We start from the raw sequence: 12,545 nt of genomic DNA, 5'->3' as shown, positions 1-12,545 counted from the left end.
AGCTGATGTCAATGGAGCTCTATCTATTTACACCAGCCCAGAATTAGCCCAAACTATTTTGAGCTTCTTTTAACAATTAGAGATGAGAGCCACCCTCATGTGACCAACCAGCTCTCTGCAAACCACCAGCACGTGCTCCGTGAACCATCAATGCTCCACAAGGCAAAACCATAGTTATAAATGTAATAATAGTCTGAACACAAGAGAAACACCACAGCAGTCTACCGTCCAGTTAATAACAAGGTAGCAATCAGAAACCATGTCTTATATGTCAGCTAAGTGTGCAGTGACATGCTGAATCCAGTGTATTAGTTATGTTACAGTTACAGAATGTTTTCTTAAGTGCTCTCCAAGTTGTCTCAAGGCTTTCAGAGCTGTCAGTATTTTTTCTTTGGGGGAAATGCTCTGAGCATTATTTAGCATCATGTTGTATATTTCCAGCAGGATTTTCCACATACAGACCAACCCCCTTCCTGCTCCTAATTCCCATTCATTCATATAGCAGATTGGCAACAGTCAGTCCCTAAAAAGGTTTAAAAAAAACTAGACCAACCCCTTTAAATCCCTATCCTAGCTGTGAGCGCTTCAATTAGCAGGTGCAACTAATTTCCTAAGGTCAACTATTTCTTGTGGTAACTTCTCAGTTAGAAAACAGAAGCTTGCAAAAACAAACCCCCAAAACATTTACATCATTTTCATGTTACAGTTGGAAACATGCGAGTTGTAGCCATGTTTGGAAAGCTCTCAGAACAGTAGTCAGAGAAGCTCTGCTAGACCCAGGTGAGCAGCAATGGTGTTTAAATACACAGCCCCCCTGCTTTCAATGGTACTGTGGGCAGAGTGGAGAAGATCCTATTTCCCCAGCCCACACAGATTTAGGACTGGAACATTTTATATTCTCTCAAGATTGAGGCTATATGGAATAGGAGACTGTGCCAAAGCAGAATCACAGCCATTTTTCACATTTTACCACTGTCAGGCTCAAAACCTACAGTCATTACGGTCTTAATGCTCATTGACACTAAGGTCCTTTTACACTAAGAGAACTAATGAGAAGCAGGGCCATTTGTCTTTTCTGCTCTTTGATTGGATAACCGATTTTTTTTAACAGGAGCATAATGAATGTTGACTAACAAATAATGATCAATCCATGAATGTGGGTCTCAGATACCGACGATGAGCGTCATAGAAAAGCTTATAAACAAACTTCAGCAATGGACTCTTGAAACGCTGGCGATTGGCAAATGCTGGCAGTTGGCTGAAAACTGACATAAAATGGATAGTGTGAATAACAGCCAAATGGAGTTCAAGTCATTTATTCAGGAATATATTTGCAAACATGCTTTTTTCCATTATTTGACCAGCTCAAGATTTTAGCCAGGCAAAACTGTGGTTGATTTCAGTAGGAGCTTTTACCAAGTAAGGCCTGCAAGACTTGACTAAGTGCATGCCAAAAAAAAAAAAAAGGGGTGGCGGTGGTGAGGAGAATGGTTCATTTGCCTGGGTTAGTGGTTTATTCTCATATTGCAGACGTGTCCGGCCACATCAATAAACGTCTATTCTGTCCCATCAAACTTGTGGCCCAAATTCTGACCTTAGTTACACTAGTGCAGTTCTATCCAAGTCAATAGGACTGATGTTAGAGGGGTTGCAATGAGTGCAGGATCAGTCCCTATGTATAAACAAGCTGCACAAGAGACCATGGCTGTGCTACAAGACTCCATAGGTGCTTTTACTAGACACAATAGCACAGTAACGTTTCAAAAAGGGGGCCTATTCTGGCCCAAGTGTTACAAGAAGGTACTGTAGGAGGAAGGGGAAAGAATCATCCCAGCTTGCCCAAAACTGTAGCTGCTGACATAAAAAAAAAAAAAACAATCATGCATGGTAAGTGACAGGTTGAGGTTATTCCCCTTTGGTGAGATGACTCAGGGCTAAGAAATTCTGTTGAGATTTAGAAATAAACCAACATTTTAAATAACTGGGTTTTAATTATTTCCCAAAGGGAAAAGTGTCTAGGTAGACAGGCCCCAAATCTGACCACCCCCATAGTACATTTTCTCTTTCCTCCTTAAAGGGGCATATGCTTCCTCCCTGTGCCCCATACAGGGGCCTTCACTAAGGGATGGGGCATGCATACACAGAGGAGAAAGCAATTTATGCAGCAACAGCATCCTCACCACATGGCTGCCTCTCTCCTCTTCATAGCCAGTGTGCTATAGCTCCACAGACAGGGGAGAACCATGCAGCAGGGTATGCTCCCCGCTCCCAGGCAGCAGAATTTACTTTGCAAAAGGCATTGTAAGTGCCTCAGCCACTGAGTGGCCTGAGCAGACCTTAGAAGAGGAGAGAAGAGTTGTGGTCCCCTTGCTGAGGGAGGTTTGGGGGTAGGAGGGAGCGTGATCAGGTTTAAATCTGCAGGCTGGATTCCTGTGGAGCTCCCATTTCTGTAAGAACAGGCAGCCCAACCTTCTGACTGCTCTGCTCTGCCACCAGAGGGAATGCTATGGTGAAGCTGCAGCCCAAGCAAAACTACCGTTATGGGGGAGTCTGTGCTATTCTACTGGCTCCGTGCAAGGAGGGGGAACAGTTGGTTCCGTTTTGAAGACAGTCAGCCTTCCAAAACGATGGCAGACATGGCAAAATCAGAAGTATTAGACTAAGACTTTACTCAGAGTCTTGCTGCGGGTGGCCCAGATCTCACTGACACGGAATTCAATGGCAAAGCTCCCACTGGCTTTAATGGGAGCAGGAACAAGCCAAGTATATGAAGCCCCTAACAATCTAACACCAAAATATTTGAGCAACCCGCAAGGCAATTGGGATTGGCTGGGATATCTCAGCTGTCCGTCCCAAAGATCCCCTGGACCCATTTGGGGCACAATCTTCTCTGATAAGGTACTGTATGGAAGGTCCTCCCTGAGTCTGTCCTTCTGAATCACTCAGTTGCTATTTTCAGAGCATGGGGCAAGGCCTGTCTTAAGGTATCAGTGCACCCATGACTGTTTTTAGCCTCCTTCCTCTTTTGGCACCAGCTCTTCTTTGTCAGGAATCAGGTCCTGCAGCAGAGCCACAGCCAGAGCTGGAGCCAGTCTCCACAGCAGGCCTGTAGTAGGCTGCCTAACTGGCAGATTGGTTGGAAGAGTCCGCAGGTGGGCTCTTAAGCCCAGCAGCAGCAGTTCAGTGGCTACTCAAAGCATTTGCCAATGGCTCCTGCACCTGCTTGTTCCTAGCCCTGCTCCTGCCTTGCCTCACTCTAGGTAACCCAGTTCTGCCCCTTGGCTCTGATTTCTGACCTCTGACCTTTGGCTCTGATTCCTATACCACAAGGCCTGACTCCTGCTCTGACCATTAGGTACAGATGCCCACATCCAAGTCACTGACATTCTTTATAGATCATCCCCCAGCGGGGCTCCCTCTGAGCTCCTTCCCAGTGGATTTGGAAGGCTTAGGCGGCTGGGCTGGAACATCCGCTACTCCACTAGCCCTTGCCATCACAGACTGGGGCACAGCAGCAGGGGTAGTGGCAGTCTCATGCCTGCAGTAGTGACACAGAGAGGTTCTGCAGTCTAGGATGGCTGGAAGTTTCCTTCATCCCCACCCCACTCCCAGGAATCCTCCTGCCCTGAGCTCAGCTCCTCAGGCTTGGTGAGGAGAAAGATTTGGCTCATTGTGTTTTTATGTGAAGGGGGGCGGGGAATCATGTATGAGGCCAACCAATTTTATCAGTGCCTCATTTGAATGAGAAGGCCCTTAAAGAAAAACATCACCAGTTGTGAGATGGAGTAGACACAAGGCTGGGGCTCGGACACAGTACACGTTTTATTATTAAAAAAAGAATAAAAACTAATGAGATGCTTCCAGAAGTTAGATTCTATAGGTACATCTCCACTTCCCAGCTGGCTGCAGGGAACGTGGCCTTCAGCTCTCACAATAAACACACGTACGTACCTGCACAGGTACTGTGGTAAAACAATACCCTTTGTTATGTGTTATTTGCTCACTTATAACCAGTGTTTTCTGTATACCAGTTAAATCAAGAAGAAAAATCCTACATTTCCTGGTCTATAAGATGGTGCAGTCTATTGTGTGGGACTTCTGGGAGGCAGCTTTAGGACATTGTTGTTTTGCGTTTCAAAACCCCAGTGCCAACTACACCAGACTTTGTTCTAAATTAGGACTCGAATGTGGCTCTGAATTTTGCTATCAGCACCTCTCCTTACAACGGGTAAAATGGAAATCATAGTCGGCAAAGTTTGGGTATTCGTATTCCAGATCTGGATTTGAATTTTGCAGCTTGGTCCCATCTTTAGCACTTCATTTCAAAGTATAAACATTAAATTTTACAGCATTTCGCTGTGAGGGGAGTGCAATGTGGAAGCCCAAGACGCACGATACTGCAAAGTTCTTCAGGGCACAGGAAGTCAAATGAGCTAGATCCTGGTCTTGTAAACATTCAGACAACCGGGGTAAGGTGTACTGCACGTCTCTGGCAGTGCTGGGAACTGCTATACAAAACACTTGCTCATTTACATTAAAATATTACATTATTTAAAAAAACAAGACACATGACCGTTTGCAATTATAACGTATCCGACATGCTGATTTCGGGGGGGAGGAGAGAGCTGTAATATGAATCTCTCCCTCGCTGGAAGGCTGCAGTGATAAACAGAATATGTTCCAATGTGGTTGATCCTTTGCAGATGCCTGAAGACCTCCTAATCAGCAAGGCCCCTGGTTCTCAATTTTTTTCATAGTGAGGACTGCTTTTTTTAGACAGATATCCCCTTATTGACATAGGTGCTGGAACTAGGGGTGCTGGGGGTGCAGCAGCATCCCCTGGCTTGAAGTGGTTTCCATCATATATAGGGTTTACAGTTTGGTTCAATTGCTCTCAAGACCCCCACTATACAAATTGTTCCAGCGCCCCTGTTTGTTGATCCCTTTGCTCCCAACGATTCCACACCTTTTCAGTGGCACCTACAGTGCTTGGTTACATAAAAAAGGTAAGAAAGGGACAGTTAAGGGAGAAGATTAAAATAAAGCAATAAAGCAAATGCTGGATCCTGCTTCTGCTGAAGTCAATGCATGGTTACCGGCCTTCATTTTGTATCTGCGCTGTTTCTTTCCTCTCCACTTTATGTTATTGAGGAGGGATTCCCCGTACTGCTGCCAGCCTCCACTGCAGTGCTCGATTTACTTCCCTGTGAAGTATGGTTCTATCCTCTTGCATGGTTGCCCCCACCAACTCATTTTACAGCAGCTGCACATTTGATCAGGGCTGCATTAATACCAAACAGAAGACAACGAAAGACACAAAACAGGTGCACAGGGTGGAGAAAGGTGTTGGATTTTCGTTGGTTTCAGTTTAGTTGTTCAACAAAAGCATCTGGAAATTCTAAGAGAGCCCTGGGCAGGGCTACTTCTAGCAACAAGTGTCATTGCTTGAAAAACACTGGCTGTTTTATCACTGTATGTAAGCAGCTCCGTAGATCACAGATTGAGAACCACTGAGGTAGGCAACAGGTCTAGGCAGTACTGCTGAGTGAACACAAGGGGGCTTTTCTTCCCCTATGTCCTGAACGACAGTGTAAATATTCGCCAGTGTTTCCAGATCTACTGGTCCAAAGCTCACACAGCCAGAATTGAAAAAGCATCCACAAAATAGCGAGCACTGATGGACTAGTATGTGCATTCAACTCTATGGTGGCAGCCAATGAGAATTAGCCGAGCAAACAAACACTCATTGGTTGCTGTAGCTTTGAACCTACTCCCACTGGATGCGATCGACCTTTAATCCTACCCCCCAAAAGTCCAAGGGGTTATTATGATTTCTGATCTTTCTGAGCAGTTCGCAACAGCAGCCCACACAGATGGTGCTAGCTACAGAAGTAGCCCTAATTATAGCTACCCATGCGGCTTAAAAACATCCTCTAACTGGCTTTAGAAAGCAGTGCGACATGGCAATACAGCTGCACACACCCCATTGTAGAGAACTGGAGCGTCTTTTTCTTACAGGCTAACAACTTCTCTCTCCTTCTGACTCCAGCTCCTGCAGAAGGCTCCTGGCCTCCCCTTCAGCTGCATTGGGATGCCTTTCACTTCCAACGTCATTTCCAAGGCACAAGGGGCTCATGATGTAGCGATAGTCACTAGTGACAGCAGCAGCTGCTCCAGCAATGTTCTCTCCGCTGTCCAAATTTCTAAATGAAGTGTACAGGGCAGGGTTGCTCCCAGAAGTCTCTTTGGCCTCCCCAATGTTGACATATAAAGGATCCTGACTGGACGAGAGCATGGACATTCTCCCCTGAATCATTTTCAGCTGTAATTTCAGCATTCCAAAGCTAGGGCGTAGCTTGGGCTCAGAATGCCAGCATCTGCACATGAGATCATAGCTGCAATGCAAACAGAGTAAAGAGAGCTGAAAAATATAGTGGGTCTGTGTGCAAAGTAACCCGGCCCATTAATCATGTGGCAACGCCACTAACAACAAAACAGGACCCAATTCTTCACTCAGTGACATGGTACAACCACCATTTTAGGGGTCAATTGTGCCGACAAGCCATAATGGGGGGGCATGCAATTCCACCCTATCCCAGTGGAAGTTCTGGGAGTAATTCTGTTATACCACCCCAAAATCTCTGTGTACAGAGGCAATTCAAGCAGCCAGATCTGCAGAGGAGTCACCCACAGCGCTCAGTGAATAGTCCTAGGATTTCTCTGGGGTGGGTTGAGTGGGAAAAAGCAGGGTGATGGGGAGGGGAGAGTTCTAGTTTTGGTGTGTTGGAGAGTTAACAAGGGCATTTGTCAAATCTGAATTCTGGATGCTTATTTTTTGGTTGAGTTAGATGTGTCACTAGAACGTTTTAGAAGCAGTTAGATGCTTTTTTGGGTAGTAAATTGACACAGCTACAATATAAAAAAATAAAAAGCACACATCCCTCTCCAGAACTCCCTGACACAAAGGCCATTTGCTCAGGCTTGGCACAGGGTGAGAGGATTTGCCTTCAGTATGTTCAATAGTATCAAATTCCTAGTCTCCTCACATTTTCCAGAGTATTTTCACTTTGGTCAGAATGATTGTTGCCAAGAAGCAGGTTTTTCAGGAGTCGCACACACACAAAAATCAAAATCAAAAGGCCAGTCAGACAAAGCTGATTTGGTAGAGCATCAGTCCACCGATGCTGCTTGGCATGAATAGAACTCCGAATAAATGCAATGGTTAGTGATAGATTTTTATTCTCGGCAAGAGTTTTCAAGCTTTTTCTTCCCCTCAACATGCTATAAAAACTCCAGGGCCCAGCGGGGGTTGAGGGGGGGGGAACTCAGGGCTCCAAGCCAGGGGACCCTTGGGCATAGTTTAACTTCTATTTTGGGGGACAAGGGCTGGCAGGGCTTGAGCCAGCTCCACACAGCGGGGTCCATGGAGGGAGCGCCACCTCCAGCCCCTGACTCACTCAGGAGCTGCTCCCAGCTTGGGGGGGGGGGGAGGGAAATGGCTTCAGCCCCGCGCCGCTCCTGGCTTCAGCGCTGGAGCTTGGGGCACTGGGTTTCAGCCTTGGGGCCCTGCAGGCCCCCTGAAAGGGCTCACTGACCCCAGGGGGCCGCGGACCCCTGGTTGAGAACCACTGCTCTTTGTTCAATAGTGTGTGTTTTATACTCTCAACAGTGGATCAGAGATTTTATTGTTCCAGATTCTAATCAAATGATAAAACCGTGAGGAGGAAAAATAAAAAACCAAAACCAAAATAGAAGCCAGATTTTTAGGAGCAACAATTTCTGGTCAGAGTTCTAAAAGGTTCTATCTAAACTTTGTTATCTCAGCTCCTCGGGCATAATGGAACCCATCCACTATTCATGGGCTGCAGGTATAGAAGGCAGGGGGATGCTGTGCCTCCCCAAACAGCCTTGCGTGGTCCTGCCCACGCTTCGCTCCCAGACCCCTTCCTGCTTCCTGGGCTGTGCTGCAGGGGGCTCTTCCCCCCCATGGATGGGACCCCAGGCTGGGGGGCTAATCAGGGCCGGCCTGCACTCCGGGGCTAGGGGAGCGAGGCCGTGCTGCCCAGTCACCCGCCTGGTGCTCCAGAGCTGGGAGGGGGAGGGAAGACTGTGCCGCCCACTCACCTGCCTGGTACTCTGGGGCGGGGGGGGGGGGGAAAGCCTGTGCCGCCCACTCACCCATCCGGTGCTCTGGGGCTGGGCAGGGGGGTGGGGGAAGGTGCGCCGCCTACTCACCTGCCTGGCATTCCAGGGCTGGGGGTGCTCACAGAGCCTGGGGGTGGGGCTGGCTGCCACACTGGGAGGTGGGGGGGACTCTGTGCTCCTGCAGGAGGGGCGGGGCCTCAGGCAGAAGGTGTGGTCCGGGCCGGGGTCTAGCCTCCCCGAGCCTGGGGTTCACCTGCCACCCATGCTATTACTATTACTATGATGGAATGCCAACTTGATTGGTAAAGGGCACCATCCCCATGTAACATGAGCACTATTATTCTGGTTCAGAGGGCTGTAAAGAAACAAAGTCTTTATTGCTTGAATAACTGAACTTAAAATGGCCTTGTCTGCTCTGAAAAAAATTACCAGGATTACTGTGTGTTCCCCCTAGAATGGCTGTGACACACTCCACCTCTGCATGCAAAACTCTATCAGTCATTTATCAGCCACGGTACCAGTCATGCTACGTAGACAGCTTTTTCTGAGGTCAAGTAGCAATTGAGCTTCAGTCATTACAGGCAAAGTTGTATGAGTGCCAGAGTGGATGAAGGTCAGAGTCAGGAGCGGAGCTATTAGCTCTGCTCCTGACTGTGGCTCAGCAGGAGAACCTCTTACACTTCACCGGCTGACAACCCCCCTCCCCACTCTGGCCCCCTCCATCCAGGCACGCCTCCATGCAGGCACTGTAGATCTTGCACCAGGAGTGCTAGGTCATGTTAGAAGAGCAGAGAAAGTGAGGAGGGAAGATGAGATCCATGAAATGGGATAAAGAAAGTCCATGGAGGTTCTTAAATAAAAGCATGGCTTTTGAACTGGGTCCTGAAACGGACAGGGAGCCAACAGAGTTGGAGGCTGGGGATCACATGGTTGCTTCTCTTTATTTAAATAAAACCGTGACCTACTATCCTGAGTTTGTGAACTTTTAGAAAAACTTGGTCCTAGTCAAACTGACCAGGCAATCAAATAGATCCCAAACCTGACCACCCACTTCAGGGCTGGTAAATAACCTCTTACAACTGGTACGTGCTGAAGACATGGCACACACATGCTTCCCTACTCTCCAGAGAGCATCTTCTCACTTAGCGCAAGACATGCCTGGGAAACATCTGCTGCAGTGGTCAGAGACAGAGATCTCCAATGAGACCTACTCAGTACTTAATTTGTACTGAAAGTGGTGCCGGGGCTCAAACAATTGTTTTACTTTCATAACTGTCACAGCAAGCCCAGAGGTGCCAGGGCTATGAACTGCCAAGCCCAGAGGTGCCGGGGCTATGAACTGCCAAGCCCAGAGATGCCGGGGCTCAGCCCTGGCACAAATTAAGCACTGGACCTACTGCACAGCCGACAAAGGGAGACGGCCAGGAAGGAGCTCTTCCCTCTTACAATGCAGCACAAGAGAACGAGGGCCAAACTCACTGCAGAGAGGCATACATCAAACCTCCCAGAGCTAGGCTGGCCCTTTTGTGCCAGGCAGGATTCACCCTCCAGAGGGCAGGCAATGGTGGTATTGCCCCTTATTGTGGGGATTTTACTGGGGAAGGCACCTTTAGCTTACCCCAGATACTCCAAGGGTTAGATCCTGTGGGGTGGCCAGGGTGACGATATAGTCTGAAAAGTGGGATCTTTGTCACATATCTGCTTCATGTGGATCAGAACCCACAGTTCTCAATCAGGCCAAACTCTCTCTGACTTCAGTGCGCGTTTTACTCAGGTAAGGAATACAGAATCAGGTCCTATGTGTTTTATACTTAACTCAGCTCTGTTCAGCCTGGGAACAAAACAAGTTCTTAGTGTCATCAGCACACCAGAACTCATTTAGCTGGAAAAAAGCCAGATCTCTTGTATTCTTCTTTGTGAGTCACCCACCAAGCTGGCAACTAAATTCCTATTCCAGAATCTTTATTGTTGCTGATTCTTCCGGGAGAGCGTGATCTTACAGTGAAAAGCAGCCCAAAACAAATAGACCTGTAAACTTGTAAACTGAACAATCCGATATGGGGCTCACTGAGAAACAAAGAATATAGAATTGCATGATGGCATTTTTTACTCTTCTCACTCTTAGCTAGACAGCACTTTATTGAGCCTGTTACTAATTTTGCAGTGGAGCAGTTGGCTTCCATGGCATTTACTCCTGATTTACACCAGTCAGAAGCAGGCCCACATACTATACAAACACGCCGTACAGAAGAGTTGACCAAAGCCTGGTTACTCTGACTTGCTCGCTACTTTGCAATGCCACATTCACTGTATATTTTGGTTTCATTGCCAGAGTCAAACAATGGGTTGACAAAAAGATATACAAATGCTAGGAAACAGTCAAAAAGTGATCTGCCATGAAGACTAAGGTGAATGACTTACTAACAAGAGCCCAGAGCATTCCCTTATGTGGAACAGCCAACGTGGGGGACAGGCAACTCCGTGAAACAGGGACTCCTCCAGATCATTCTCTAGGCACCACTTTAGGGGAAAGCGAGACAGAGAGGGGAAAGCCAACATTTTCAGAAGCGTCCCCTGAGCTGGGCTGTGTGATGGAGTGGTCTGCCACAGAGGACATGGAGACCTTATAGGGCAGCTAGTGAAAGGGTTAAATGGAGAATATATTATTTGTACTAAGATGCTCAAGGAAAAATGGGAAAGTAGAAACCAATGGCTGGGAGTGCTCAGCATGGATGGCTTCTCATTTCCTCTTCTCAAATGCCTTTGTCCAGAATGAAAAGGCTTTTACCTTAGGAAATGCACTGGAGTAATCCTCTTGGAGCTGAGAAAGATGGCAGTGTTTGCTACCAGCTTTGAGACCAGGGCCGCCCAGTGGGGGGGGGGGGGGCAAGTGGGGCAATTTGCCCCAGGCCCCGCAGGGGCCCCCACGAGAATATAGTATTCTATAATATTGCAACTTTTTTTTATGGAAGGGGCCCCCAAAATCGCTTTGCCCCAGGCCCCGTGAATCCTCTGGGTGGCTCTGTTTGAGACTCCTTTTTGAGTCAGGTAGAGGGCACTGATTGGTCAGCATGTATTAGGGCTGGAGCTAAGGAACTACAAAGACTGCTTCAGCCCCAAGGGATTCACTCCAGCTTGATAGCTCAATCTAGGCAGAAGTCTGTTCCAGCACTGGGGGGCTTATGCCAGCATCTATAGAGTGAAAGATCCGGATACACACATTCCATGTAATTTTACGAAGAGGGAACACTTCATCACCCAGCAATGCAGTGTGGAGATGGCCATTTGGAAGCTACAGCTGGTGCAGAATGTGACTGCCTAGTGGCATTAGCTGCAGGATCTGAGGATATTCCAAACACTGGCTTGGCTTCCTTGTCATTTCCAGCCACAGTGTAACATGTGGACACTGATCTATAAAGCCTTACATGGCTCAGGTTCTGGCTACCTGAGAGGCCCCCCCTCTTCCTATATATTCTGCCAACTGCAGTTGAAGTCAGCAGAGATGCTTTTGATGACAGTGCCTAGCTTTGAAGGGAAAATGCAATAAAGGGTCCTCTGCTCTGAGATATGCTTCCCCCATCGTTATGTCAGATTATTAATCTCCTGACCTTCAGGGCATGGCATGAGGCCCATCTCTTTGCTTAGGCTTTGGCCTGGAGGAGGTGGGTAGCAGTGAGTTTCAAGGAACATGGGTATAGTTTCGCAAGGGAGGCAAAACTCTCTAGTGCTGACGCTGTCCAAGCTTTCAGACCAAGTTAGCTGCCAGTGTAACTACCCTGACTTCGGTGGAGTGATGCCAGCAGAGAAACTGGCCCCTTTATAGTTCGTAGCAACCCCAATGACTGTCTCTAGCAGGTGTCTTCAAATATTGAAAAGAAATAGACTGTGAACAGAAGCCATGCCAGCTGTCTCTGTCTCTCTCTGTCTCCATTAAGAGAGGATTCTCCATGGGGTCAAAACAAAGCAAGGAACAAGTTACTCACATGTCTTCCAGGCACTCTGGGGGCTGCTTCAACCTGTTGCCACTGATGAGGTAGTTGTAGATTTCTGCATTTTCGATGCCGGCGTAAGGGGTTTGTCCTCGTGTCACAATCTCCCACATTGTCACACCAAATGCCCACTGAAACAGAACAGCAAACAGAGCTAGCAAATCGTAGGTTCCCTGTTTGCCAGGGCAGGGGGCATTATTTTTTCCAACTGGTTGCTGTGAGCTAATTAGCTTCTTGCGCCGCGCCAGATTTGGGGCTATTGGGGGATGTGTAGAGTTTGGCCACGATGCCTAGGGCAGTGAAGGGAATGAGCCACTTTTGGCTTAGTATGTTCTGACCCGTATCTTTGGAAAATGCCCGGGGAAGTCTAACCAGCAGGATTTGCTGTGTGCAGAGGACTGTTTCTCATAA

The 12,545-nt window shown here is 47.7% G+C and overlaps 1 protein-coding gene across 1 annotated transcript in view; it reads right to left on the bottom strand.

The window, feature by feature from the left end:
• Positions 1 to 6,019: 6,019 nt before the first annotated feature.
• Positions 6,020 to 12,545, bottom strand: part of TYRO3 (TYRO3 protein tyrosine kinase) — a 56,461-nt gene continuing 49,935 nt past the window's right edge. Inside the window, exons 18-19 of the mRNA XM_065403855.1 lie at positions 12,129 to 12,265; positions 6,020 to 6,395 (exon numbers count right to left, since the gene is read on the bottom strand). Of these exons, the coding sequence (XP_065259927.1) occupies positions 6,020 to 6,395; positions 12,129 to 12,265 (513 nt within the window). The remainder of the gene's footprint in view (positions 6,396 to 12,128; positions 12,266 to 12,545) is intronic.

This window comes from Emys orbicularis, chromosome 4 (assembly GCF_028017835.1).
Source record: "Emys orbicularis isolate rEmyOrb1 chromosome 4, rEmyOrb1.hap1, whole genome shotgun sequence".
Taxonomy (NCBI): domain Eukaryota; kingdom Metazoa; phylum Chordata; order Testudines; family Emydidae; genus Emys; species Emys orbicularis.
The sequence above is the reverse complement of the archived record's forward strand: the minus strand, read 5'-3'. Positions and strand labels throughout refer to the sequence as shown.